Here is a 27,090-nt window from a genome sequence, read left to right on the forward strand (position 1 = left end):
ATCCACCGTGATATATAACACTATTATCCTGATACTGTAGCTTTCCATTATCCACCGTGATATATAACACTATTATCTTGATACTGTAGCTTTCCATTATCCACCGTGATATATAACACTATTATCCTGATACTGTAGCTTTCCATTATCCACCATGATATATAACACCATTATCCACCGTGATATATAACACCATTATCCTGATACTGTAGCTTTCCATTATCCACCATGATATATAACACCATTATCCACAGTGATATATAACACTGTAATATCCTGATACTGTAGCTTTCCATTATACACCGTGATATATAACACCATTATCCACCGCGATATAACAGTGTATTATTCTGATACTGTAGCTTTCCATTATCCACCGTGATATAACAGTGTATTATCCTGATACTGTAGCTTTCCATTATCCACCACGATATAACAGTGTATTATTCTGATACTGTAGCTTTCCAAAAAGGAAAGCCCAAACATCCACTTGATCAGATTTCAAATCCTCAACAAAAACAAATTGAAACGAACAAGTTGTGAGACATTGTAGCATATCCACTAGCTTTATTATTCCTTAAAAAGATATCACAATCAAAGATGTATTAGATGTAGACATTTTAAACACCCATTTCAAAATGCACAAGAAGCATGAAATGCAGTTTAAGGCAGGATTTTCTTTTGGGTAGTTAAAACTGGAAGCTTATGGTGGTTAATGTTTCATCTTCAGATTTCGGAGTATTGTAGGATCTTGGTTGGATCATGATGGCGATCACTTCTTCAATGCTGCAGTCATCTCAAGAACAGCCTACAAGTACAAAGAGTTCTCATGCCCCTGACAGTTTCATTGGCAACAACGACAAATGACACATCCATTGTCTTTGACTGTTATCTGAAATCAGAGTGTATGTAAACACAGGTAAGATGAGAACTATTGTCACAGTTCTGGACCTACCTGTTATTATTATCTCTACTTACCCATCACTTCAGCAGGATATTACTAACTTAAACACCTAGTCACCAACACCGGCCGATCACACACAACGACACTGGTTAATAAATGATGAGCCAAACAAATGGAAAAAGCCACTAGGCTTTCACTTCTCACAAAGGGTCCCTCTTGAAGAGTCTGGCAAAGCTTGGGCACTGGATCTGGATCTGCCACCTCCGTATTTATGCCTAAACTAGAGGGTAGAAGTGCTGCCTGGAACCCTGTGGCGTTGAGCCCTGCCAAAGTTACCTGAACATGTCAATTAGGAGTGAATAGGAACACAGAATCGATATGAAAGCCAACACCAGGCAGTCCCCTTAGTTTAACTATCAGGTGGTTCCTGTTAAGGTTGAGGAGTGGAAGTTACTCTCTGAGCAGGAGGTCCTCTCATGAACTATCCACTGATACATTCACAAGTTCAATAATTCAGTACATCTGCTTTTTCATTAGGTGGAGTAATATACAGTTCCAAATGGTTCCTATTCTATCAATCACAATAACTGATTTACCAGGTTTGGATTCAGGCACTCAACAGAGAAATGTTTACAGTCGGAGAGAGTAAGAACTCAACTGCATATTCATTTAAACATGATTTCACTCAGTGTTATTTTAGGCTAATCCCAGAAACCTAGTTAACGGATTGTAACTGAATAAGGCACAACTCAGTAAGCCACAAGGTCTCTAGAAGTTTTGCTTCCTGAGATTAAACAACTGAATAATATTCAAATGTATGAGAGGGAAAACCAGACATTAACATTGCCTTTAAAACAGGTCAAATAGATGGCTGCACCACCAAGCTAATGAATCCCCATTGTTTAAGACTGAATGGCAAATGGAAGGTGTCTTTTAATGATTTATAATGATAAACCTAACTATTCAATTCATTTGATCAAACTCATTTATAGAACCCCTTGTACATCAACAGTTGTCACAAAATGCTTTTACAATGAATGACATTATTACACAGGAATACTTTTAATGAGCGTCTAACTGACAGCCTGGGCCTCTGATCACAGGAAATGGCTTGCGGGAGGTCTCTAGTGAACCAGGAAGTGCCTCAATGACACAATCAGAGAAGAAGAAGAGTGAATTAACAGTGACCATTAGACATTTCCCTTAATAATTTAAATGTTTGAATAAAGGCTCAAAGGGAGTCAGTTTAAATGCAGTAACATTAGTCGATCAGTCGTTGATGTGTCTTATTACAGCATCATTAACTGAGGGGGAAATCTAAGATATCACCTCTTTCTTGCGCTTTTCAAATGTGTTTTGCTATTGCAATAAGGCATGAGGGGGTTTGGTATGTGGCCAATATACCACGGCTAAGGGATGTTCTTAAGTACGACGCAATGCAGAATGCATGGATACAGCCCTTAGCCATGGTATATTGGCCATATACAACAAACCCCTGAAGTGCCTTATTGCTATTATAAAACGGGTTACCAACCTAATTAGAGTAGTAAAAATACATGTTTTTTCATACCTTGAACCAGCCAGTTTATAATAATTTATAGCTAATTAAGGACCTATGTAACGCTCGTCTTCTTCCTCTGAGGAGGAGTAGGAGAGATCGGACCAATGCGCAGTGTCCATAATGATACTTTATTTACATGAACACATGAACACCAGAAAACAAAATAACGAGAGAATGAAATGAAATGAAACAGTCCTGTACGGTGACAAACACTAAACAGAAAACAATCACCCACAACTCAAAGGTGAAAACAGGCTACCTAAGTATGGTTCTCAATCAGGGACAACGATTGACAGCTGCCTCTGTTTGAGAACCATACCAGGCCATACACAGAAATACCAAAACATAGAAAAAGGAACATAGACAACCCACCCAACTCACGCCCTGACCATACTAAAACAAAGACATAACAAAATAACTAAGGTCAGAATGTGACAACCTAATTCAGTCAAAACCAATGTTATGTTTGCTTTTATCAGGAAACCACTTTTGGTAGAATAAGGTCCATATTATTAATATAACAAATACACATCGTATTAATAAACCTATTTTAAATCCTCCTGAGGGTACTAGAAGAATGACTCTTAAAGGAGAGATGGACAGGGTGTGACAGGGATCTGTAACGATGGCATGAGGGTGTGATGGATATTTCCCTCAAGACTCCTCACCACAATTTACCCATCAGGACTAAGCAGATCTCAAGTACATGAACACTGACACTTTAAATGCTGTCATGAATTAGACATACTGGGCACCATACAGGTTCAATCCAGTGTATCAGTGTTGACTTGTATAACACTCAAAGCATTTTACTAAACCTATACAGGGTGTGGTGTACAATACTTCATTTAGCCAATGCTGAAGATCTAGGTCCACTTCCTTAAGATTAACTCAATATTTACCTCCATATAGGGATTCATTTCACACCTTTAATATCACAATATCTAATCGTGTCATCATTGACAGTCTTACCTTGAAGAGATCCTCAGCCAAACCGTAGTCAGCTACCTGGAAAATAGGTGCCTCTGGATCTTTGTTGATGGCAACGATTATCTAGAAATAAAACACGTGTCACAGTTGGTCTCAGTACATGTACTAACCTGTCCTCTGAATGGAAATGCAAAGCGGTGTGCATACTGTACATGGATTGCCTCAGAGTTTTAATGGAGGCTAAACCAAACACTTAAATCATAAATTAAAGATACATTGCTATGTAAACTGTTGATCCACATCCTAAAGCAGTGAGTCAGCATCCGGCATTAGGACAATATCAGTCACTATGATGAGAATCAAAATTAAGTAATAAAGAAAAAGAACAAAATAAAGTTGTATTACCATCCCTTACTACTCTCTCATGTTATTTATACACACACACACTATGCTTTCATGACATATTGTATAGATTGTTAAAGCAGCAAACATACAAACCCAAATGAGCTGCACTTAAGTGATGTCACATATGAATGTGTTTTTTAAGTGGATGAAGGTGATTTTGAAAACAGCTCCATGACATCAAGCGACTGGAAATACGTAGAAGCAGAGTAAATTTCATACAAAACAAATAGATATGGGACTATGGCTGCATAATAGTACATAATACTGTGGTCTGACACATTCAGAACACATCCCACACACTCTACTCTCCTCTTAAGAAGCAAGAGAGAAAATACAAATAAATTATACATCATTCTTTAAAAAGCTTCTTCAGGTTCCCTTTGAAAACACTTCTTAAGTGCATGGGATCCCGGAGCAGATAGCTCGCCTTGGTGGAAGAAATCCACTCAGGAGACTGTTGTCATGGCTACGAAAGAGTTTCTCCATTTTACATTTACATAAAACAGTTCTCTTCCAGGGACAGACGTATTCTGCCCTCCACTTGTTGTAAAAGTGGGTCAACTACAGCGAAAAAAGAGGAATACAAATAAGAAATTGTACTCTGACCGAGTTCATTCAAATCCTCCTCATATATTGACAGTCTGAAAGAGTGAATTGCTGTAATACTATTAATGAGGTAAATTGCTGCAGTTGTAGCACACCCATTTTGGCTTTTTCAAATCAGCCTATACAGTAACAGTGTTAACTGGACTAATTATTTGAATGGATGATAAACATTTTAAAAAACAGTTTCAAAGAGTTGTAAATGTTTTTTTAAAAATTAATTAACACTTTTTAACATTAATACAATTTATTTTAAATCAATATGACATTTAATCAGTATCCCCATTGTTTTACTGTATGTATATCTTTACTTGTTAATCCATCACTAGTGCAAATTCCATAAAAGGCGGTAGAATAAGCTTAGCTACATGAAATTGTGATAAACATGAGGGTGAGACGTATTTATCACTCTCCTGGTGACAAGGCGCTACATCACAAAGAGCTCAGAAGAATTTAATCAAATAAATCAACACCACAGTTAATTTAGCAATCAGACGCACAAGCCCTATAACTATACGTACTTATGCATGACTTGCGACAGCAAGAATCAGCAAAAAACAATGTTTTAAAAAGCACAACTTGCTTCAAAAATATCTTGCTGTATAAAACACATCCTGTATTAGAAAGTACTAGAAAAATTCAGAACATCTTGCATCCTCAAATATATAAATATATATATTTTTTTCATCAGTAGAACAAATCTATTTACATTTGTTTAAATGAAAAGTATTATCCACAAGTAATAACACAGATATACCACAATAATACCACTAGCTTATTTAGACTGCTTAGTTTGATGTGTGTGATGTGGTGTGCCTTGCTGTTCTTCATCCCAGCCAGGTGCTGAATAGCTCCAGAGATGCCCACTGCGATGTAGAGTTCCTGGAAATAAAACACAATACATTATTATATACTGACTGGCCATTTGATCAAAAATGTAATTCATATAACGAAAAATGTATATTATTGCAATAATACTACATAGACATAAATAAATAAAATAAATCAGCTTTCAAGTTTTAATAAACAGAGTTATTGTAGGGAGAACAAAAAATATATAAGTCTCAACCAAATGAATGAAAAGGTTTGGCCACAATATAATATGTAAGACTATTGATTTAACCATTACTTTTCAACAACTTAAAATGAGAAGATGATGCGTGTTTTCACACATACATACACAGCATGGCCATCAGAGAATCCCTATGACCACAGCCTTACGAGATAGGCTCTCCTAACCAGTAGTTGCAGTGACCATAAGTGACCAACACCAGAACCACAAACTGAACCCCAATCCCCCGGAACCATTTACACCATACTCTGACCCGGTAGGCAGTCAATTCCTGACCATACATCTCAATGGCTCTGACCAGAGTGTGGTCCTTTAGGGTGTCTGACAGCCAGTGTGTGGGGGCCTGGGCCCCTGGCTGCAACATTACCATCCATTCTCCAGGGAGCAGCACATCAATTGCTTTCAGCTAAATGCACTCACATATGAATATTTCAGTAGGATTTAATGTTTCAGCTGCAGCCCCAGAGGAACAGAGCATCAATTTGTGAACACAGTTCTCCCGGAGTTAAAAGCCAGGCCGGATAATACAGTATGAAAGGCACTGTCAATCCAGAGGCCTTTTTTCCCCCCAGACTGGGAGAGAGAAAATAAAAAATAGAAAAGCTTCTCCCGGTTAGCCTCCAAGTAGGTCCCCAGCTGGGTATAAACAGCTTTTTGAAAGTTTTCCACTACAAACTGCTAGACTTGGGGGGGTCATTTAGCCCTGGATGTTTTTAAAGTATATGTAGGGAGAGGAGGAGAATGGCCAGATGATTTGCCAAGCTTGGTCAGTTTTTCCCTCCTCTTCTGCCTGTCTGTATGCTTGCCTGTCTGGCGTTTGGTCTCTCCACAGCTGCTGTGAGCCTTGGCAGCAGGGCAGGGACTTGGTGCACTCGCTGGCCTGTTAATAAAATCCCCCAAAGTGCTGCTGAAACCCAGTGGTTCACACAGCACAGCTCCCCTCAGGTGTGAGAACACAAGCTCCTGTACACACAGCCAGATTGTGACACAACTGAGTTAATCAACCAGGTGATCACGGGATGCTGCTGTGTGCAAACAGACAACAAAGGACAACAGGTTGGCTAACGATACTAAATACTGTTAGACTGGCTCGGTGGTATCTCAGGACTGAGTCCTATAACTGGTTTGACAGAAGAATCTATGATATTCAATGCCTTGAAAAGCATATGAAAAAACAGTAAAAGTGGTCCCACTAGAAGTCTTTATTTTGTTATATTTGTACTGTTGGCCTATGTGTGACAATGCTTGTGAAGATAATGAGAAAATTATAAAAGTTATCACTTGAAATGATTACTTAAGTCCTCTAAAATCATAAGTAAAAGACTATATCAACCTGCATCATTCAGAAACCACCAATGCCTATACAGTGCTCTCACTTAACAATAGCCTTATATGATAAATCTTTAAATATTTGTTCCTTATGACAAAACCTGAAACAATTGTGTCATTATTTTAATCAATTGTTATTGTATCCCATTTCAAGTAAAATACTTAGTCTTTGTAAGTAATTAACAAGAATACAGTAATTGAAAACATTAATTTTGCCAGCGTTGTTTTGACTGATACATTGAGTCAAGCGGAGGTGTTTCTCTCCTCATTTAAGTGACACGGCGTCTTGTAAAAGCCACTAATAAGTTTTATCATGATGAGTGCAGTTCATAATAAAATACACGACAACGCATGTGTAAACTAAAACAGGCCACTGACAGTTACACTAATAAGGTCATAATGGCCCAGGTTCCTGAAGCCAACAATGCAGAAATGCCCGCAGGCAGCAATCAAAAATGTATCCTAATTATCATGTGAATACTGCATCACCTCTGAAGAATGATAAATTATAAATCCACAACATGGTTCCCCTCTCAGACTGGCATGAGGAAAGATGTGATTTCTTTGTGTGTGTGTGTGTGTGTGGGGGGGGTCAGAGCATTTCTGAAGGCTTGTCATGGAATAATGGAGACTTAGGAGGTAGAATTAGTAGACATAGACACTGCTTGCTGTGTAGGAAATATACATACAACTTTAAATATATACAGTACCAGTCAAAAGTGCAGACACCTGACACTTTTCTACATTGTAGAATAATACTGAAGACATCAAAACTATGAAATAACACACATGGAATCATGTAGTAACATGTGGCGGTCCAGTTAACTCTAATGAACTTATCCTCTGCAGCAGAGGTAACTCTGGGTCTTCCTTTCATGTGGCGGTCCAGTTAACTCTAATGAATTTATCCTCTGCAGCAGAGGTAACTCTGGGTCTTCCTTTCATGTGGCGGTCCAGTTAACTCTAATGAATTTATCCTCTGCAGCAGAGGTAACTCTGGGTCTTCCTTTCATGTGGCGGTCCAGTTAACTCTAATGAATTTATCCTCTGCAGCAGAGGTAACTCTGGGTCTTCCTTCCCTCTGGCGGTCCTCATGAGAGCCAGTTTATTCATAGCGCTTGATGGTTTTTGTGACTGCACTAACTGACCTTCATGTCTTAAAATAATGATGGAATATTGTTTCCTCTTTGGTTATTTGAGCTGTTCATGCCATAATATGGACTTTTACCAAATAGGGCTATCTTCTGTATACCACCCCTACATTGTCACAACGGATTGGCTCAAACGCATTAAGGAAAGAAATTCCACAAATTAACAAGGCACACCTGTTAATTGAAATGCATTCCAGGTGTCTACCTCATGAAGCTGGTTGAGTGCATGCCAAATGTGCAAAGCTGCCATCAAGGCAAAGGACAGCTACTTTGAAGAATCTCAAATATATTTTGATTTGTTTAACACTTTTTTGTTTACTACATGATTCCATATTTGTTATTTCATAGTTTGTGTCTTCACTATTATTCTACAATGTAAAAAATAAAGAAAACCCCTTGAATGAGTAAGTGAGTCCAAACTTGACTGGTACTGTATATATAATATTACTGTAAATAGTATATTACATTTGATTACATCAATTATATTTCCAGTGACCTGATTTGTTTTGAATATTAATTGCAATACACAAGCAATGAATGGTTACTGGTTTAGGATGTTGCATATCATAGCCTTCTGTGATTGTACACAATGTAAACAGGAAACAACAATATTGGCAGAGTTGTCCATTTTGAGGGGCAGGGTGGACTCACAGCACTTAAGTCTCCTTCCTAATGGGACTGGTAAATCATTTAAGACCTTAAAAATCAGCCATTAACTACATTACAGCCGCTTCAGACGGCCCTAATGTGGGTCTGATGACAGCTGGGATATCCCTGTCGCGAGCCAAATGACCAATTTAGCCTTTTTAAGCTTATTCAATTTAAAATAATGTCACAATAGAGAGTATTGTCACACATTGTGATTTTGTTTGTATTGTTTTGGATAACAAGTGTGTGCTTGCCTGTATTAATTCCCTTTAACCTGATGTAGCAGGCATAAGAGAAGCGCCTGAGCGGAGTTCCCACATTCGGTTTTCAGCGGAAAAGGAAGCTAGGTTGAAAATAGCTGTATTCCTGAAAACTGGAATATGCAACTCGACTAAGGATAATTCCCTTTGCTGTGAGGGTCTGTCTTGTGGCTTGTTGGCTTTGCCAAAACATACACAGCCTCAGCAGAGTCTTGGCACACACACACACCCCAATCCACACAAATCTGCTAACTAACACACTGTACACACAATTGAATGTAGGGGACAGATAGGCCATCTTGGAACATCAAGATCGAGAAAATACAGTGCATTCAGAAAGTATTCAGACCCCTTGATTTCTTCCACATTTTGTTATGTTAGACTTATTCTAAAATTGAATTTTAAAAATATATTATTTTAAATTTCCTCATCTACGCACAATACCCCATAATGACAAAGCGAAAACAGGTTTTTAGAAATGTTTGCATATTTCAAAAAAACAAAAAACAGAAATATCTTATTTACATAAGTATTCAGACCCTTTGCTATGAGACTCGAAATTGAGCTCCTGTTTCCATTGATCACCCTTGAGATGTTTCTACAATTGATTGGGGTCCAGCTGTGGTACATTCAATTGATTTGACATGATTTGGAAAGGCACATACCTGTCTATACAAGGTCCCACAGTTGAAAGTGCATGTCAGAGCAAAAACCAAGCCATGAGGCCTAAGGAATTGTTCGTAGAGCTCCGAGACAGGATTGTGTCGAGGCACAGATCTGGGGAAGGGTACCAAAAAATGTCTGCAGCATTGAAGGTCCCCAAGAACACAATGGCTTCCATCATTCTTAAATGGAAGAAGTTTGTAGCCACCAAGACCCTTCCTAGAACTGGCCGCTCGGCCAAACTGAGCAATCAGGGGAGAAGAGCCTTGGTCAGGGAGGTGAACAAGAACCTGATGGTCACTCTCACAGAGCTGCAGAGTTCCTCTGTTGAGATGGGAGAACCTTCCAGAAGGACAACCATCTCTGCAGCACTCCAACAATCAGGCCTTTATGGTAGTGGCCAGACTGAAGCCACTCCTCAGTAAAAGGCACATGACAGCTACCTTGGAGTTTTCCAAAAGTCACCTAAAAACTCTCAGACCATGAAAAACAAGATTCTCTGATCTGATGAAACCAAGATTGAACTCTTTGGCCTGAATGCCAAGCGTCACGTCTGGAGGAAACCTGGCACCATCCCGACGGTGAAGCACGGTGGTAGCTGCATCATGGTGTGGGGATGTTTTTCAGCAGCAGGGACTGGGAGACTAGTCAGGATCGAGGAAAAGACGACCGGAGAAAATTACTAAGAGATCCTTGATGAAAACCTGCTCCAGAGAAGAATGGGAGAAACGCCCAAAATACAGGTGCGCCAAGCTTGTAGCGTCATACCCAAGATGACTCGACGCTGCAATCGCTGCCAAAGGTGCTTCAAAGTACTGAGTAAATGTGATATATAAAAAAGTTTAGCATACATTACCATTCAAAAGTTTGAGGTTACTTACAAATTCTTGTTTTTGAATGAAAAGCACATTATTTGTCCATTGAAATAACATAAAATTGATCAGAAATACAGTGTAGTTAATGTTGTAAATGACTATTGTTGTAAATGACTAGATTTGAAATGGAATAGGCGTACAGAGGCCCATTATCAGCAACCATCATGCCATCGCAGCTTCATTAAATAGTACCCACAAAACAGTCTCAACGTCAACTGTGAAGAGACGACTCCGGGATGCTGGCCTTCTAGGCAGAGTTGCAAAGAAAAAGCCATACCTCAGACTGGCCAATAAAAAGAAAAGATTAATATGGGCAGAAGAACAGACACTGGACAGAGGAACTCTGCCTAGAAGGCCAGCATCCCGGAGTCGCCTCTTCACTGTTGACATTGAGACTGGTGTGCTGCGGGTACTATTTAATGAAGCTGCCAGTTGAGGACTTGTGAGGCGTCTGTTTCTCAAACTAGACACTAATGCACTTGTCCTCTTGCTCAGTGGTGCACTGGGGCCTCCAACTCCTCTTTCTATCCTGGTTGGAGCCCTTTTGCGCTGTTCTGTGAAGGGAGTAGTACACAGCGCTGTACCAGATCTTCAGTTTCTTAGCAATTTCTCGCATAGAATAGACTTCATTTCTCAGAACAAGAATAGACTGACAAGTTTCAGAAGAAGGTTCTTTGTTTCTGGGCATTTTAAGCCTGTAATCGAACCCACAAATGCTGATGCTCCAGATACTCAACTAGTCTAATGAAGGCCAGTTTTATTGCTTCTTTAGTCAGCACGACAGTTTTCAGCTGTGCTAACAATTGCAAAAGGGTTTTCTAATGATCAATTAGCCTTTTAAAATTATACACTTGGATTAGCTAACAGAACGTGCCTTTGGAACACAGGAGTGATGGTTGCTGATAATGGGCCTCAGTACGCCTATGTAGATATTCCATTTCAATCTGCCGTTTCCAGCTACAATAGTAATTTACAACATTAACCATGTCTACACTGTATTTCTGATCAATTTTATGTTATTCTAATGGACAAAAAAGTGATTTTCTTTCAAAAACAAGGACATTTCTAGGTGACCCCAAACTTTTGAACGGTAGTGTATATACAGTTGCAAAACTGTCTAAAACCCTGTTTTTGCTTTGTCATTATGGGGTATTGTGTGTAGATTGAGGGGGAAAAAAACTATTTATTCAATTTTAGAATAAGGCTGTAACAAAATGTGAAAAAAGTCAAGGGGTCTGAATACTTTCTGAATGAACTGTAGGCTAATGAAGGTCAGCAAAAGTGCACATACAGTTCAATTAATGTCATTCAACAAGACCAAACATAATTACATTTGTAATCCAAAATAACTAAATTAAAATATAATTTTACAGAACATTTAATATGATAGTGTGATGCTGAAAAACTGAAACATAATCATATACAATTTATTAAAGTTATGTTATTATTTTCTTGTCAGGTTGCTCACTAAGAAATATTGTATGTTGGTTTCTGCTGTGACACAGTGACAATAAAAGGGTGTGTGTTGTATCACTTACAGGTGCTACAATCTTGCCAGTCTGGCCGACCTGCATGTCATTGGGGACATAGCCAGCATCCACAGCAGCTCTGGAAGCCCCCACTGCATTCACAACATACAGCAGTTTATTAATACACATGATCATACCACGCAGTTACACACAGACAACTGACCTCTCACTCTTTCCACTGTCCCTCACACATGCACCCACTCACTCTCAAAGAGTCTCTCTCTCCTTCTCTCTGATGTACACACACATGCACCCACTCACTCTCAAAGAGTCTCTCTCTCCTTCTCTCTGATGTACACACACATGCACCCACTCACTCTCAAAGAGTCTCTCTCTCCTTCTCTCTGATGTACACACATGCACCCACTCACTCTCAAAGAGTCTCTCTCTCCTTCTCTCTGATGTACACACACATGCACCCACTCACTCTCAAAGAGTCTCTCTCCTTCTCTCTGATGTACACACACATGCACCCACTCACTCTCAAAGAGTCTCTCTCTCCTTCTCTCTGATGTACACACACATGCACCCACTCACTCTCAAAGAGTCTATCTCTCCTTCTCTCTGATGTACACACACATGCACCCACTCACTCTCAAAGATTCTCTCTCTCCTTCTCTCTGATGTACACACACATGCACCCACTCACTCTCAAAGAGTCTCTCTCTCCTTCTCTCTGATGTACACACACATGCACCCACTCACTCTCAAAGATTCTCTCTCTCCTTCTCTCTGATGTACACACACATGCACCCACTCACTCTCAAAGATTCTCTCTCTCCTTCTCTCGGATGTACACACACATGCACCCACTCACTCTCAAAGAGTCTCTCTCTCCTTCTCTCTGATGTACACACACATGCACCCACTCACTCTCAAAGATTCTCTTTCTCCTTCTCTCTGATGTACACACACATGCACCCACTCACTCTCAAAGATTCTCTCTCTCCTTCTCTCTGATGTACACACACATGCACCCACTCACTCTCAAAGATTCTCTCTCTCCTTCTCTCTGATGTACACACACATGCACCCACTCACTCTCAAAGATTATCTCTCTCCTTCTCTCTGATGTACACACACACATGGTTATTTATACCTGCAGCACCCATTTTGTCAGCGAGGTTGTACAGCAGTTTGATGTTCTCACCGCTCTTCAGCCCTCGTCCTAATGGGACAAAGAAATCAAGTGCTTGGTCACAATGACCTAACAGAATGAGAGGCCAGGGAATGTGAATGACACGTTGGCTGAAGCAGTCAGACAGTGTAAAGCTAAGCCCTTACCTGCGGACACTACCACTTTGGCACTAGTGATCTCTGGTCAATCGCTCTTGGTCAGGCTCTGCTTAAGTCATTCTGACATCCCCGCAGGAGAGGTTGAGGCAACTGCAACAGAACGGACAGACATAACTAAAAATCTATCTCAAAACGCAGTCAAATTAAATGTGCAAACTATTCTTTACACTAGAATCTGAATATGCTGCTCGGGAGCATTGAAAACATTACTGTTATGATGAGAGACAGAGAAAGGTTACTGAGTGGCGCTGCTGTCAACAGTGTCATGGAAGAGTACTGTACCCTGTTCAGTAGCAGCACTGCCTCCCTCCACAGCAGCAGGTTCAAAGGAAGTCCCCCTCACTGTGAACACCTGGACTTTCTCATTGCACTTCACTGTGGCCAGGTCATTACCTGTAGTACAGACACCACGTACAGTAACACCACATGCAATGTGTTTGCTTGGTTATATTGGAATATATTCTTAGAGCAAAAAAACGCAATAAGAAAAAGTATTTAGAAGAATTTGGTGATTCAATTAAGCTTTTGCATTGTTGGTTATTCTCTGATAAATGCCATTGTCTGTTTTACATGCGATGCAATTCAGGCAATTCTAAAAAATACAATGACAAATGTTCCCAGTAATAATTAAAAACAAGAAAGAACAGACTTGCATTGTAATTATTTGCATTGTAAGAAAATGCATTGTATGAAGCTAGGGCGGTTCCTGGCATATGCATTGTGTATTACTAATTGGACTGTCTGACAACACCAAAACATCCAAGTGTAAGACCTTTGTCTGGCAAAAAGGCCGCAGCAAAATTGTTAAAAAACAAAAAAAACACTGAATTTCCAACCAGGAAGAGTCAGGCTCTTGCCAAAGTTTAAGTGGATAATTTTAATCAGACCCATCTATATTTTATGATTATAATGTGCCCAATCAAAATATGATCTGAGCTTATTCTTCTTCAGGGAGGCTTTTAGGCTTTCAGACTGACAGCTGGGATGACCAGGGTGGATGTCTGTAGTCATTAAGAGGTCAGAAACAACAACATGAACTACTATAGCCTCATCACTTTACTAATGAATATAGAACAATCATCTCCATTTAACCCCTGACCCCAGCCCATTAGCAGAGCACTACACCAATACTGAAATCTATCTAATCATTTATTCTGCTGCTTACGTATGTATTATATGTTGTGCTAAGAACAGGCCTACAGCGATAAGAAACTATGTTGTAATGCATAATAATTAGTGTGCTTACAAAATATTTTGGGTCATTTTATACCTTAATGGAATAGTTGTTAATTATAAAAGATATTGCAACAGGAATCTCACCAGCGTAAATGGTTCTAACGACGGTGTCTTGAGATTTGACCTCGATGATGTCAGAGAGAGTTACAACATCCAGCTTGGCTGACACTCTGGGAAGGAGATTCTGTTGAGCATAATACAGTATTGAGATGATATTCTTTAATTCAACCATATCACCCTGTGGATCTCTCAGGACACAGAGAGGTGATGGGGAGGTTGATAGTTTTAAAATGGGAATGTTTGTCAACATTTTAAGGACTTGGCAAAGTTTGGTACAATAAAGACCAAATTGAACCTATTACAAATAATGTGTCCCTACAGAAACAGTTTAAAGTAGATGATGTCAATAATGCTATAGTACCATGACGGATACAAACTGCCCTCTGTGAGTTGGATAAAACTAGCTTGGGCTACGGAGACTCAAATACAAAACTGTGTGAAGTTTAGCCCAATGATGGACAATGGAATTCAAAGTCATCTTTGACAAATGATTGCTGATGATGTTTTTAGTAAAATAAATTCAATCAAATACCAGACAGTATTAGGATGCATCATCTAAAACACATTCATCTACTCAGGGAAATCGAGACCAGACAACCCAGCCTCAGTCAATATGAGTTGGATTACAATACATAAGATATTGTTTAATGCATCCTAATTCAATAGAAATGCCATTAGATCAGCAAGTTGACAGTTCTATTGCAGAATGACAGATTACTGGGGTAGTAATTGAGGGGTAGTACTACACTTACTGGGTAAAATTGGAAGGAAAAAAACAACTTTCAGAAGCATTAAAGCATAATGTTTAAAAATGGTAAATCAGATCAACTAGATGTTGCTATGATGATAAAATGCACTATAATTCATGCATGTCTGGATACATAATAAACTTCCCATGATAAGGAAGGATTTGATCATTATATAGCTATGAATAACATGGGGGAAATGCAGACATGTGAACACTGTTGTGTTACAGTCAGTAACTCACCTTCCCAAAAGCAGAAGCTCCTGCACAGATGTGTGTGAAGTTGAACTGCTTCTGGGAAGCAAGAATCAAAGGAGTCAATTCCTCTGTATGGAGAAAAGAGGACCAGGGTTAAAGTACATATTTAGACCAAAAGGAAGTATCATGCCATTCCATCATTCCAACAGGAAATATCATCTAAACATCTCCGGCATCTGTATTTGAACTAAGCATATCCACACAGACCTCAGAACGTAACAAAATTATCCCATCCCAGAATGGTAACAGTCCTTTGTAGCAGTCATGTTGAGCCACTAGAATCTTATTGACCCCATGGACTTTACTGATCTGGTCTGCAACCTGCTAAAGAAGAATCCAACACAGAAATAAACAGTTAACCATATCAGCCAGCTGTATATCATGAAAGAGCTACATTGTACTGCACAAGTGTGACATAGGTATGAAATACCACATTAAAACATAACTTCCATTGATGTGTGACTGAACAGCTGTTATGGCAGGAGTAGCCAACCATCCTCCAGCAGAGCTGGGCTATTGCGCAAGCCTTCCTGAAACACACCTGATTCTACCCACCAGAATCACAATTAGTCTAGCTGAATTAGGTGCATTAGTGTAGGGTTGAAGCAAAATTTGGTCAAAATTTGGTCTCTCTTGCAGAGATGTTTAATCTCAATGAGACCAACCTGGTAAAATAAAGGTACATTTAAAAAAAATGCATGCACACTGGTAGCTCTCCAGATAAGAGGGGTTTCCACCTCTGTGGGGCATTGCCGTGACAGTCCTACCTTGGCACAGTTGGTTCCAGCCACCAGGCAGGTGACCTCTCCTCCCACCTTGCAGGCAGCAGTAATGACGTTCAGTGTGATGGCTTTGAGCGGGTTGTTGTTGTGCTCTGCTATTACCAGAGTACTCTGAAACCTCTGTACCAGACAGGGCTGCAGGAGAGAACACTACCAATCTCCATAATGAAACTGCTTTAAAAATAAGACTTAGTTTAGGCCATTGAATTGACATTTCTGATTGTCAATAACTACTATTTTGGTATTTTGGCCTTGAATGATAAACTAGACAGCTGGCATAGTTTTTGGGCACATTATCAGACTGGCTCTATCAAATGAACAGTGTAAACAGTAGTGTGTACAATGGTCAATATAAAACACACTGTGCACGACAGGGAATAAAGGCAATATGTAATACGTTTGTCCAACACCAAAGGGAAGGCTTTAGCCATGTCAGGTCAACTGTGTGTTTTGTCCTCCAAGATAACAAAATCACAAGTCAGGTGACACACTGTACTGTAGTTAGTTATGTTGCCAAAATGTGGATCAGTTTCATGCTCCATCTACTCAGACACGATAACCGTTAATAGCTACAATGTATGTAGCTAACAGTGCAGTTGCAAATTAGAGTGAAAGTATGTTGTCGACATGCCATGTCCTGAACTGACCTCAAGACAGACTTCAGTCAGACTAGCCAACTAGACGTTGGTGGCAATCTGAAACGGTAGAAGGCTAAATTTTTGCTACCTATTTGTCTTGATATTGTAACGACCCTGGGTTTATAAGCGCGGAAATCGACTGTGCCGCACGAGCACGCTTTTGCGGCACAGTCGATAGCGCGCCGGACCTCGGGCTCGATGGTCGATGGTTCGAGACCTGCTCCCTGCCTGTTTCATGACAATATAAACAGGCAGCTGAGAGGCATCAGTTAATTCTCCACTCTTGAATCTCGCGAGAACAATGTATGTATTCTGATCTCTTCGCGTTTCTTTCACTTTAAACAGTGAACTCAGGAAATAGCCCTATCTAATCCATTTCATTATGAATTCAAAGGCCCTTTTAGGGGATTTGAGAATGCATGTACTGTAGGCTATAACATACATGGTGTAAGCATTCCATTCCATCCATAGACATATATTTATTCCATGACATAAACATTTATATTTAATTGGAAAAATACAAGCTGATGTAAAATTATATAATGAGAGCCCTGTACTCCAAAATTCCGAGACAATGAAAGGAACCTACCTACATTTTATTAATTTGATATATGAAATAGAACAAATTCAATACAGAAACTTTATGGATACACTTTATTTTATGTATAACTAAAAAACAGGTAACAGTCTAGTGGCTCACTGCGCTGCTCTCCTGTCCTGGCATGAAGCAGTAAAATTGTACTTCTAATGTTCCTCCAGTAGGTGTCCTTGTTGTTCTCGAGTAGATGGATGTACTGATTCACATGGTGTCAGGTGTCATGACGGGTTGTCTCTGTGCATTCTCCTCTGTCCCAGGAAAAACATGCAATTTACTGCTTACTCCTGCTAATTCCAATTCCAATGTATGCCTAATAAAAGTGTACAGATTTTAAATAATTAGCAGTAATTGTCAGGAAATAATACATCAACCAAAGAAGCTCACCATAAACGCAGGCAAATATCCAAGCCCCAAAATTACATTAGAATGACCTATTGCATTCTAACAAATAACCAACTGTTTCAAAATAAATAAACATTTTCGAACTACTTAATTCTTTAAAATCTCTAGCGAGACTTGATATGACAGTGGGAATATGTTATGTGGGACGAATGGATGTCCAGTTCTACGCGTGACGTCAGAGAGTGTGTGGGACACTGCAGCGCCTCTTCCCGGGGCCGTCCCACAGTCCGAACTGAAGTTATCAGACAGCCAGGCACAGGCTACTCACCTCCCTCCTTTCTCCTCTTCTTCTCCTTCTTACTTCTTTTCTGCATCTTATTGCAATCCCGTCATCATTCCTGTATGGTGGATATTATTTTCAACTCTTCTTTCTTGGGTGATATGGGGGATCATTCCAAAAGTAAGTGGCATTTTTTTGCAAGTTTTTTTTATCCGCTTTTCCCGGTGTTGTAGATTACCCTACAAATCCTAGCCTCTGAAATTAAAACATATTCTGTTATCGCATTCAAATACCATCGTGTTTCATATATTTATTTGCATAAAGCAAATATAATATATTTGTATTGGTATTGTTTTGTTATCCATAATGCGGACTTTTTCTTGTTTATAGTTCATTTTATCTTAGATTTCTTTCTAAACGATTATGCATAATTTCAGAACAGGTTTTAGTCATTGGAATGTAATACAGTGAGAAACTGGGAGTATTTCGCTCTGTATAAGACCATTTAAGACGAAGAAGTGACATGTAGGCCAGTGGCTCTCAAAAAGTGTGATTTAAGGTGTCACATTCACTGTGTACATGGGAAAGAATGGTTACAATGTCTGTGCTCTCTGCAGAGAAGTCCGGATTCGCGATGTGTGTAGGCTGTGGAAGTCAGATACATGACCAGTACATTCTGAGAGTTTCCCCGGACCTGGAGTGGCATGCAGCCTGCCTGAAGTGTGCAGAGTGCAACCAGTACCTGGATGAGACATGCACTTGCTTCGTACGGGACGGAAAAACCTATTGCAAAAGAGATTATGTAAGGTAGGGATTGAAATTCTTTGGATATATTTTGTTAGTGATTGAACGTATTTTAACGTTGGTGTGAATGAGGAGGTAGCCTACAAACTAAAATATAGCATATCCATATACATGCAAGACTTGTACCTACATCACAGATGCTTATTAGGCCTAAAAATACAAATGTCCTTGTTTTGGAAGGTTTATAAAAAAGTGTGTTCAGTCTGCGTAATTCCATGCTAAATGTATCTGTTGTTCAACGCATAAAAGGCCATTTGACCTACAATTAAGCGGCTTTTCTACAATTAAAATAGTTCGTTCAAGTTAGCTTTTATACTTTGATCCTGGCTAAACAATGCACAGTAATATTTATCTTAGCCTTGTTTCTGACGTTCGAAGTAGACCTAGTAATGTAAAACTTGGAACAAAAACTGCAGTAACAACAAATCAAATGGCTGTTAGAAGTTGTTGTTTAATTCAATACATTTTTTTTCATTTATTCCTTGCAGGTTATTTGGAATAAAATGTGCAAAATGTAACCTGGGATTCAGCAGCAGTGATTTGGTGATGCGAGCCCGGGACAACGTGTACCACATCGAGTGTTTCAGATGTTCTGTGTGTAGCAGGCAGCTCTTGCCGGGGGATGAGTTCTCTCTCCGGGACGAGGAGCTGCTGTGTCGGGCGGACCACAGTTTACTAATGGAGCGGAGCTCCGCCGGAAGCCCAATCAGCCCCGAACATATCCACTCCAACAGATCACTACACTTAGCAGGTCAGTTGCACATCCAAAACAACACCACCACTGATTTCTGAAATAATAATAATAAAAAGAAGAAGAAGAAGAACAACAACAATAATAATATGGAGGCAATCATGATAATCAGAATGATGATATTCATTGTTATATTAATTATCCTAATAATAGCCCGATAATAATAGTTCTAAATATATTTCCTAGAATTATCGATAGGCCTAATTTTATGATCATAACGATCGGTAGACTCCAGAAAACAAATCAGATGCAAGCTTTGAGTCATTAAGATGTCAATAACCAGGCTATATTGGGCAATAGGCGACCAATATCAGACTGACCTTTAAACTTTTCCTTGGAAAATCACTGAGATATGATTTCATTTTAAACCAAGCTTTTAAAATGGATAGATTTTGAAAATAAGTGACGTTGGATTTTTTAAGGATTTTGATAGCTTCATTTACATGACTATTTAATAGTGTTGACCCAATAATACAAATACAGTAGGCTATAATAACTTCAAAGATTAGGCTAATCCCTACTCATTGACGTTAGGCCTATCAGGATCATCTGGGTAACAATAAATACGATTTTACAGATAATCTCTTAATGTGCAAATGAAAGAATTGTAGTAGATAGAAATGTTAACGAGTAGGCCTACACACCGTTTCTGTTGCCTAATTGACTAAGCCTTTTTAATTTAACAAAAACGTAATGCATGACATAAACAAGGAGTGTGTCATAGTGCGCGGATGGGAATCTGTAGCCTATTGAACTATAATGCAATAAAGCTTACATGCTTTTAGAATTACATTGTCATTGGGGCCTAGACATAATTGTTGCTCAATATGGGCGATGTATTTTTAGGGGGGAATACCAAGATCAAATGGAGTACGTGTGGATGGTTAAATATATATATTTACGATAACAGTCTCTCCATCCACACGTACTCTCTCCCTATATATATTATAACGCATGGCAAAAGTTCAATAAGTTATATTTTAGATTAATAAGAGTACCTTACGGTCTATATAACCTACTCCAGGAAAAAACGTATTTGCATAGCCTGGGATAATAATTAATAATAATAATAATAACAATGACACTAATAACAATATAAGTCAAACTTTAGTTAATTTCCTTTTTTATTAAATATAATTTCGCCTCTCTTCAGCAGAGCCGGTGACAGTACGGGCACCACACCGAAACCACGTCCACAAGCAGTCAGAGAAGACAACACGAGTGCGAACCGTTTTGAACGAGAAACAGCTCCACACGTTACGGACCTGCTACAACGCCAATCCGCGGCCAGATGCGCTAATGAAGGAACAACTGGTGGAAATGACCGGCCTCAGCCCAAGGGTTATTCGAGTTTGGTTCCAGAATAAAAGATGCAAAGACAAAAAGAGATCTATTCTCATGAAGCAACTTCAGCAGCAGCAACACAGTGATAAGACTGTAAGCATATTCGTAAGTTAATCTCGGAAAGATTTTTTTATACTTCTACTAGCCTACTACTTTTTCTTTATGTTTGGTTCATCGTTGAATCCTTACATTTTTGCGATAGTTGAGGTATGTCAGCACAGTCTGGTCTCATAGACTAGACAAAACATAGTAAACGAGAATCCGGGATATAAGAATGGCTATTAGTAACATATCATACGAATTTTAATTCGTAACATTTCATACGAAATGGATGATAGACATCCACAAATTAATACCATACCAAACGTACATATCATATCATAAGGCTCCAAGATTTTCGTTTACTATGTTACGTCTACCCGTGAGTCTAGGTTGGTCAGCAACGAAGCACTTGTGGCCAAATGGTTACCTCTTATTAAAGGCAAAGAATTGGTTTCTCTGGAATGATTTGACCAGTGCCACACTTGAATAACCCTTGGTCCGAGGCCGGTCATTTCCACTAGCTGTTCTTTCATTATTGTTTTTCTGTATTCAACCTGCCAATAAATAATTAATCAAGAATTCAATTGTGCATGACCTGTATTGGAAAGCAAAGACTACAGAACAAAATGCTGACATTCTGATCTGGGAATTTGATTATTTTCTTCGACTCTACCAAAGTGTAGATTTAATTTGGATTTCCTATTCTAATCTCGTATTAGAGTCTACAGGGGCTCACAGGTACGCCTCTGGTTGCCAGAAGCCCTATCAGGCACGACAACACGGTGCAGGGTAACTCGGTGGAGGTGCAGACCTACCAGCCGCCCTGGAAGGCCCTCAGCGAGTTCGCCCTGCAGAGTGATCTGGACCAGCCGTCCTTTCAACAACTGGTAAGATAGAGGAGACATTCTATACTTGCATGCTAATGTGGGTGCACATGTGGGTACGCGTAATTACGCACGAACACACATTCAAACTCTCTCTCACACACGAACGCACGCACGCGCGTAAACACACACACACACGCATTAATTTTGATGACGACACTTTCTGAGTTTTTTTCTTCACTTTAATATCATCAATTTAAATGTTATAAGTAATAACGTTAAATGGCCATTTTCAACGTCAGAAGTGGCAACATTTGTAGCCTAAACAAAGCCAGAACATATTTATTTTGACATCACTGTCTTTGCACATTACAGGTGTCTTTCTCGGAATCGGGTTCATTGGGAAACTCATCCGGCAGCGACGTGACTTCTCTGTCATCGCACTTACCCGACACCCCGAACAGCATGGTACCCAGTCCGGTGGAGACGTGAGACCGAGCCACCAGCCTCGGTCCCAGGCCTAGCATGTTCCCGCCCCGGTCCCCGGTCCCCTGCATGTGACCAGCTCATCACAGCGTCCTAAAGACAGAGGAGTCGTTTCGGACATGGAGGAGAAAATGACATATTCTAAATGTTGAACAATTACCTAACGGCACTATAAAGCAACGCGAACGAAAGCCCTTCTTCTTTAAGACTCAGTTCAGCAGTTTTGAGGATATCAGTGACAAAAGAAAAACCGAACTTCGTTGCATGAACCGAAAGAAGATAGAAGATTCTCGTGATGGATTTACAAAACAGCCTCCATATTACATTGGAGCCATTTGATGTCGAACCAGATGGACATTCTGCAATTCATTGTGAACATATCGTCTCTTGGTTTCTTTATGTGATTTTTGATACATTTATTTCGTTATCAAGTCCATAGACTCGTGTGTTTGTCTTAAAAAGGAGCATGATTTCCGAAGATTATATAAAACAGATTCTTGTTGTTAAATATTTGATCTTAATAGGAAAAGGGCAGGTTGTTTGAGCCTCTCTAACAAAAGTAAGTTATTGTTATTTATTGTCAGGACAACGATTCATAAAGGAAGTAATAACTGATCAAAAATAAACTGTTAAATCTTTATAATGTCTAAGGTGCACAGTCTTTGCATAAACTCTTGTAGAATTTCCCTCACTATGCTTACACCCCCGTTCCCTCACTAGGCTTTACACCCCCGTTCCCTCACTAGGCTTACACCCTCGTTCCCTCACTAGACTTACACCCCCGTTCCCTCACTAGGCTTTATACCCCCGTTCCCTCACTCAGCCTGTGGCATGCAGTTCATCAAGTGGACCAGTGGTTATTTGAGCTATAGACATCAAAACCTTCAACCAAAGGTATTCCCAAAACGAGTATGCTTCACGCACACCTTATAGGCCCCCAGTTCCCCGAGCTTCTAAACCACAGAGGTGTAGGCCTATATACAACAAATCAAACACCAATATATTTCTGAATTTATCAAAATAATAATTCTACTAACAAGGTGAATAAGTTCTAGTTCCCTATTTATCCCTGCATTAAGTATAAAAACCACTGCGAAAAGTAGACCTATTTAATTGCGATACAAAAGGATGGATTAAAACGTCAATGATCGAATACTGAGGGTCCATTGATGAAAGCATTTGCATATAAATGTTGAATGTTATGACTATTATCAGGCTACTCTGATAGGCCTATTGATTTGGGGGACATCCTTATTATCATGTTATTATGTTGGTTTTATTACGCAGGCTATTTCATCATTTTATCTTAAAAAAACATTGGAGCTTAAAAATTGCATGTGGAATGAACAATAATATATGTTTTTTAAAGTAAATAAGACACCCTCAATTTAAGGTTTAGCGCAGCCTACCTAATGCTTAACATAATAGTTTTTCTGAGGCTGGGAGATTGGAAATAAGGTGGATTGGCTTCTGGTCATTTACTTTCTAGGGGCGAATTTGTGTTGTGATCAATCTAGTTTCACTGTTTAAGTCACAAGTCTAGACAGCCAGCAAGGATCGGCGGCTTCTTATCTGCGCCTGGCATCACCTGCAAACGATACATTGAATGAAGCCACAACAAACCCACTTCTCTCTTTGGAAAGAGCTAGTTTAGGGGAGAGATCAGCTCGTAAACCCACCCTAATCTGGCCGCAGTTTATTTTCATTCCACTCAGTCAATTGCGTTATTACGCACGGGTCAGACGTCTCAGTAATGACATCTCAAACCAAGTACCTTTGCGTGTTTTTAACCGGGCTACGCAAAGACTAGGCTACCTGGACATAATTAGTTAGCACTCATCAAATAAATTGAGATAATAGGAACAATTAACAAAAAAAATACAGTAGACTTAGACTAAATATATAGCCTGTTATTAATTATCCCATTTGTAGTTGGCTATACATTCCGTTTAAAAGTGGGTCTAACTTATTATTTTAATGTCTGACCATAATATCACAGGATCAATGTAGTCTCAGGAATAAAACTCTATATCTTGTAGATTTAATTTAATATGTATTAAACATCACTATCCTAATTCAACTCAACTATTGGCTAGGCCTACGATTTATTGATTGATTGATTTCATTATAGTGTCATGCATCTTCATGATTCCCAGCCCACATGGGCTTAAACACTGTAATAATATTATCATACTTATATATGGACACACCTACCTACCTACCTACCTACCTACCTACCTACCTACCTACATACCTACCTACCTACCTACCTACCTACCTACCTACCTACCTACCTACATACCTACCTACCTACCTACCTACCTACCTACCTACATACATACATACATACATACCAACATACATACATACATACATACATACATACATACATACATAAGTTACATACATAAGTTACTACGTGCATACATACATACATACATACATACATACATACATACATACATACATACATACATACATACATACATACATACATACATAAACATTTGCATTCCTAATAACATGAAAACAATTGAAAACACAAAACAAAAACCTGTATCTAAATCGGAAGTTTGAATGACAATGGGTAGATAATAGATGTGTAATTGTGCTGTTTTAGAGACGTTGCAGGAAACAATGCTGCCTGTTAGAGATAACCGGAGATAACCAGAAGTTACTGACAGAGGAATAACAATATTGGTGCATCTAGCCTGGAGAGGAAAGTTTCAAGAGACAAATGTCCTAGATACACATTTATTATACTGTAGATTCATAACATTTACAAAGTTGTATTCTTCCCTTTAAGGTAAAACACATTTCAACCCTATACACTCAAAATGCCTGGAATATTTCATTTCGATTGTGAATTAAGAGTAGGCAAAATAGTGTGGGAAAAGGATAGGCCTATGGTCATTTTGTTGGAATTGGTAGGCTATTTCAAACACAATCGATAAATCTAAGCGAGATCATAGGTCAAATAAACATGTGTCAAATAAACAACAAACAAATAAAACCTTAGTCAATCTGACCTATTTCATTACAGGAATTTCAGAGTAGGCCGTAGCAAAACTACTGCAAAAATACTGCATGATTGGTTGAATTTCAGATGGATTTGAACCTATACTTCTCATATCTATTGATATTTTACAACATAAAAATATAAAAACACTTAATAATATTAAATCATTTTTTATTACACTTTTTTTTTAAATACCACACGACAGCCATCACATAATCCTATAACATCAACCTGAATTCGCTTGATTTGATGCTTTGCACAGGGCAGCCTGGAGAAGACCATTGCATATTTACATTTATTTTATTACGTTCCCAGTTGCGCTTGCTGATAATCGCGCCAGTTAAGGCCTGTATGATTTAATCACTGTTGGCGACACTAATTGCAAAAGAAAATATAAAATCATGATTTACGAAATTCCATGAAAACGACTGGCCAGTGTAAACAGAACATTCAAGAAAAGTCATGCAGCCAAGTTCATGCCAAAAGTTTTTGAACGTTCTAAAAACTTAAGATAGTGCAACATCTATGTAGTGTCTGTTGTTGATCTTTTATCAGCTATTCAATGGGCGTGTCTATCCATTGCCTTAAACCAGAACCACAACAAACACTATTAACACCCGCTCGCGGGAGCGTTCTGATCGCGCGCGCGCGCACACGCACGCACACGCACACACACACACACACACACACACATACACACTGAGATAGCGCAGGAAATAAATTACATTTATTAAGGCTAACTAGAGAGACACTCCAGAATTTCACCATTACAATAATATATGGTCTAACCGAATGAAAACCCGTTTTCTGAGCTAGTCCTGTCAACCAATGAATTGATCCCATTCAGAAAAAATTATAGTTATGTTTTAGAGGAGTAAAGACTTACTTGAATGATTTCAATCCATTTATCCAGTCATATAGCCTACCTTTGCATTTGCATCTGTGATTGCGTCTTTAGTTCAGCGGACACTTGCACAATATATGCAGTTAACATTTGATTGATTCCTCATTAATGTGTTTGAGAAAATAAGGACTGCTTGCCTGCCAACTGTCTCGGTCTAAAAATAACAGAGGGCATTTAGTTGCTACCTGGTCACTCGGTGCAACTGGACTCTTCTGAAGGGCATTGTACCACATCATGAATGATTGAATACACCAAACAATTTACATAAGTCAAGGTGTGATGCAACACTCTAATTGGTTGGACTTGTGAAATCGAATAGCAGGTCCTGTTTGGATAGATTCCAGCGTGTTGTCCCAGTCCCATCAGCGGCCGTGCGAAGTGAATGGAGCAGTACTGTATAGCGCAGCCGGTTACAGTGGCCCAGACCTGACTCACCAATGTTCTACACCGAGAAGGGATGTGTGGTTGGCATCATTCTTTCGCTAATTAGTGTAATACCAAATTAGCTCCAAATATAATTAATATTGGTTTAGCTTATCATAATAAAAGAGCCAGATACAAACTAATAATGCATATTTTGGGCTGCCATAAAACCGTAATACCTTTTGTATAAAAAATAATGACAGATACATTTAACGTTTAAGGTTTAATTGAATAGTAGCCTATACACATTTGCAGTTAAAAGATGAATGCCAAGGCATGAGCGTGGAAGAGAGGCCGCCATACTGACCTGGAAGGAAAAGCTGCAAGT

General features: G+C 39.2%; 1 protein-coding gene and 1 pseudogene across 5 annotated transcripts; one reads left to right on the plus strand and one right to left on the minus strand.

The window, feature by feature from the left end:
* Positions 1-4,689: 4,689 nt before the first annotated feature.
* Positions 4,690-14,237, minus strand: LOC115124595 (electron transfer flavoprotein subunit alpha, mitochondrial-like; annotated as a pseudogene).
* A 3,945-nt stretch (positions 14,238-18,182) lies between these two features.
* LOC115124596 (insulin gene enhancer protein ISL-3-like) lies at positions 18,183-23,059 on the plus strand. 5 transcript variants are annotated; one of them, XM_065013207.1, is made up of 6 exons: positions 18,183-18,345; positions 18,783-18,972; positions 19,458-19,720; positions 20,874-21,169; positions 21,826-21,993; positions 22,306-23,059. In XM_065013207.1, the coding sequence occupies exons 1-6, from the start codon at positions 18,288-18,290 to the stop codon at positions 22,420-22,422; spliced, it is 1,092 nt and encodes a 363-aa protein (XP_064869279.1). In that variant the 5' UTR covers positions 18,183-18,287; the 3' UTR covers positions 22,423-23,059. The 5 variants fall into 5 exon arrangements, with proteins under 5 accessions (XP_064869279.1, XP_064869280.1, XP_029509872.2 ...); XM_065013208.1 differs by having other exon boundaries at positions 20,877-21,157; XM_029654012.2 differs by having other exon boundaries at positions 18,200-18,345; positions 20,874-21,157.
* Positions 23,060-27,090: the final 4,031 nt, after the last annotated feature.

The sequence above is a fragment of the Oncorhynchus nerka genome, linkage group LG28, assembly GCF_034236695.1.
Source record: "Oncorhynchus nerka isolate Pitt River linkage group LG28, Oner_Uvic_2.0, whole genome shotgun sequence".
Lineage (NCBI taxonomy): Eukaryota > Metazoa > Chordata > Actinopteri > Salmoniformes > Salmonidae > Oncorhynchus > Oncorhynchus nerka.

Excerpts from the sequence above, each read along its gene's own strand:
- LOC115124596 (XM_065013207.1), top strand. The coding sequence starts at position 18,288 with ATGGTGGATATTATTTTCAACTCTTCTTTCTTGGGTGATATGGGGGAT. Across the intron at positions 18,346-18,782 it reads TATGGGGGATCATTCCAAAA|AGAAGTCCGGATTCGCGATG; the intron begins GTAAGTGGCATT and ends TGCTCTCTGCAG. Across the intron at positions 21,170-21,825 it reads ATAAGACTGTAAGCATATTC|AGTCTACAGGGGCTCACAGG; the intron begins GTAAGTTAATCT and ends ATCTCGTATTAG.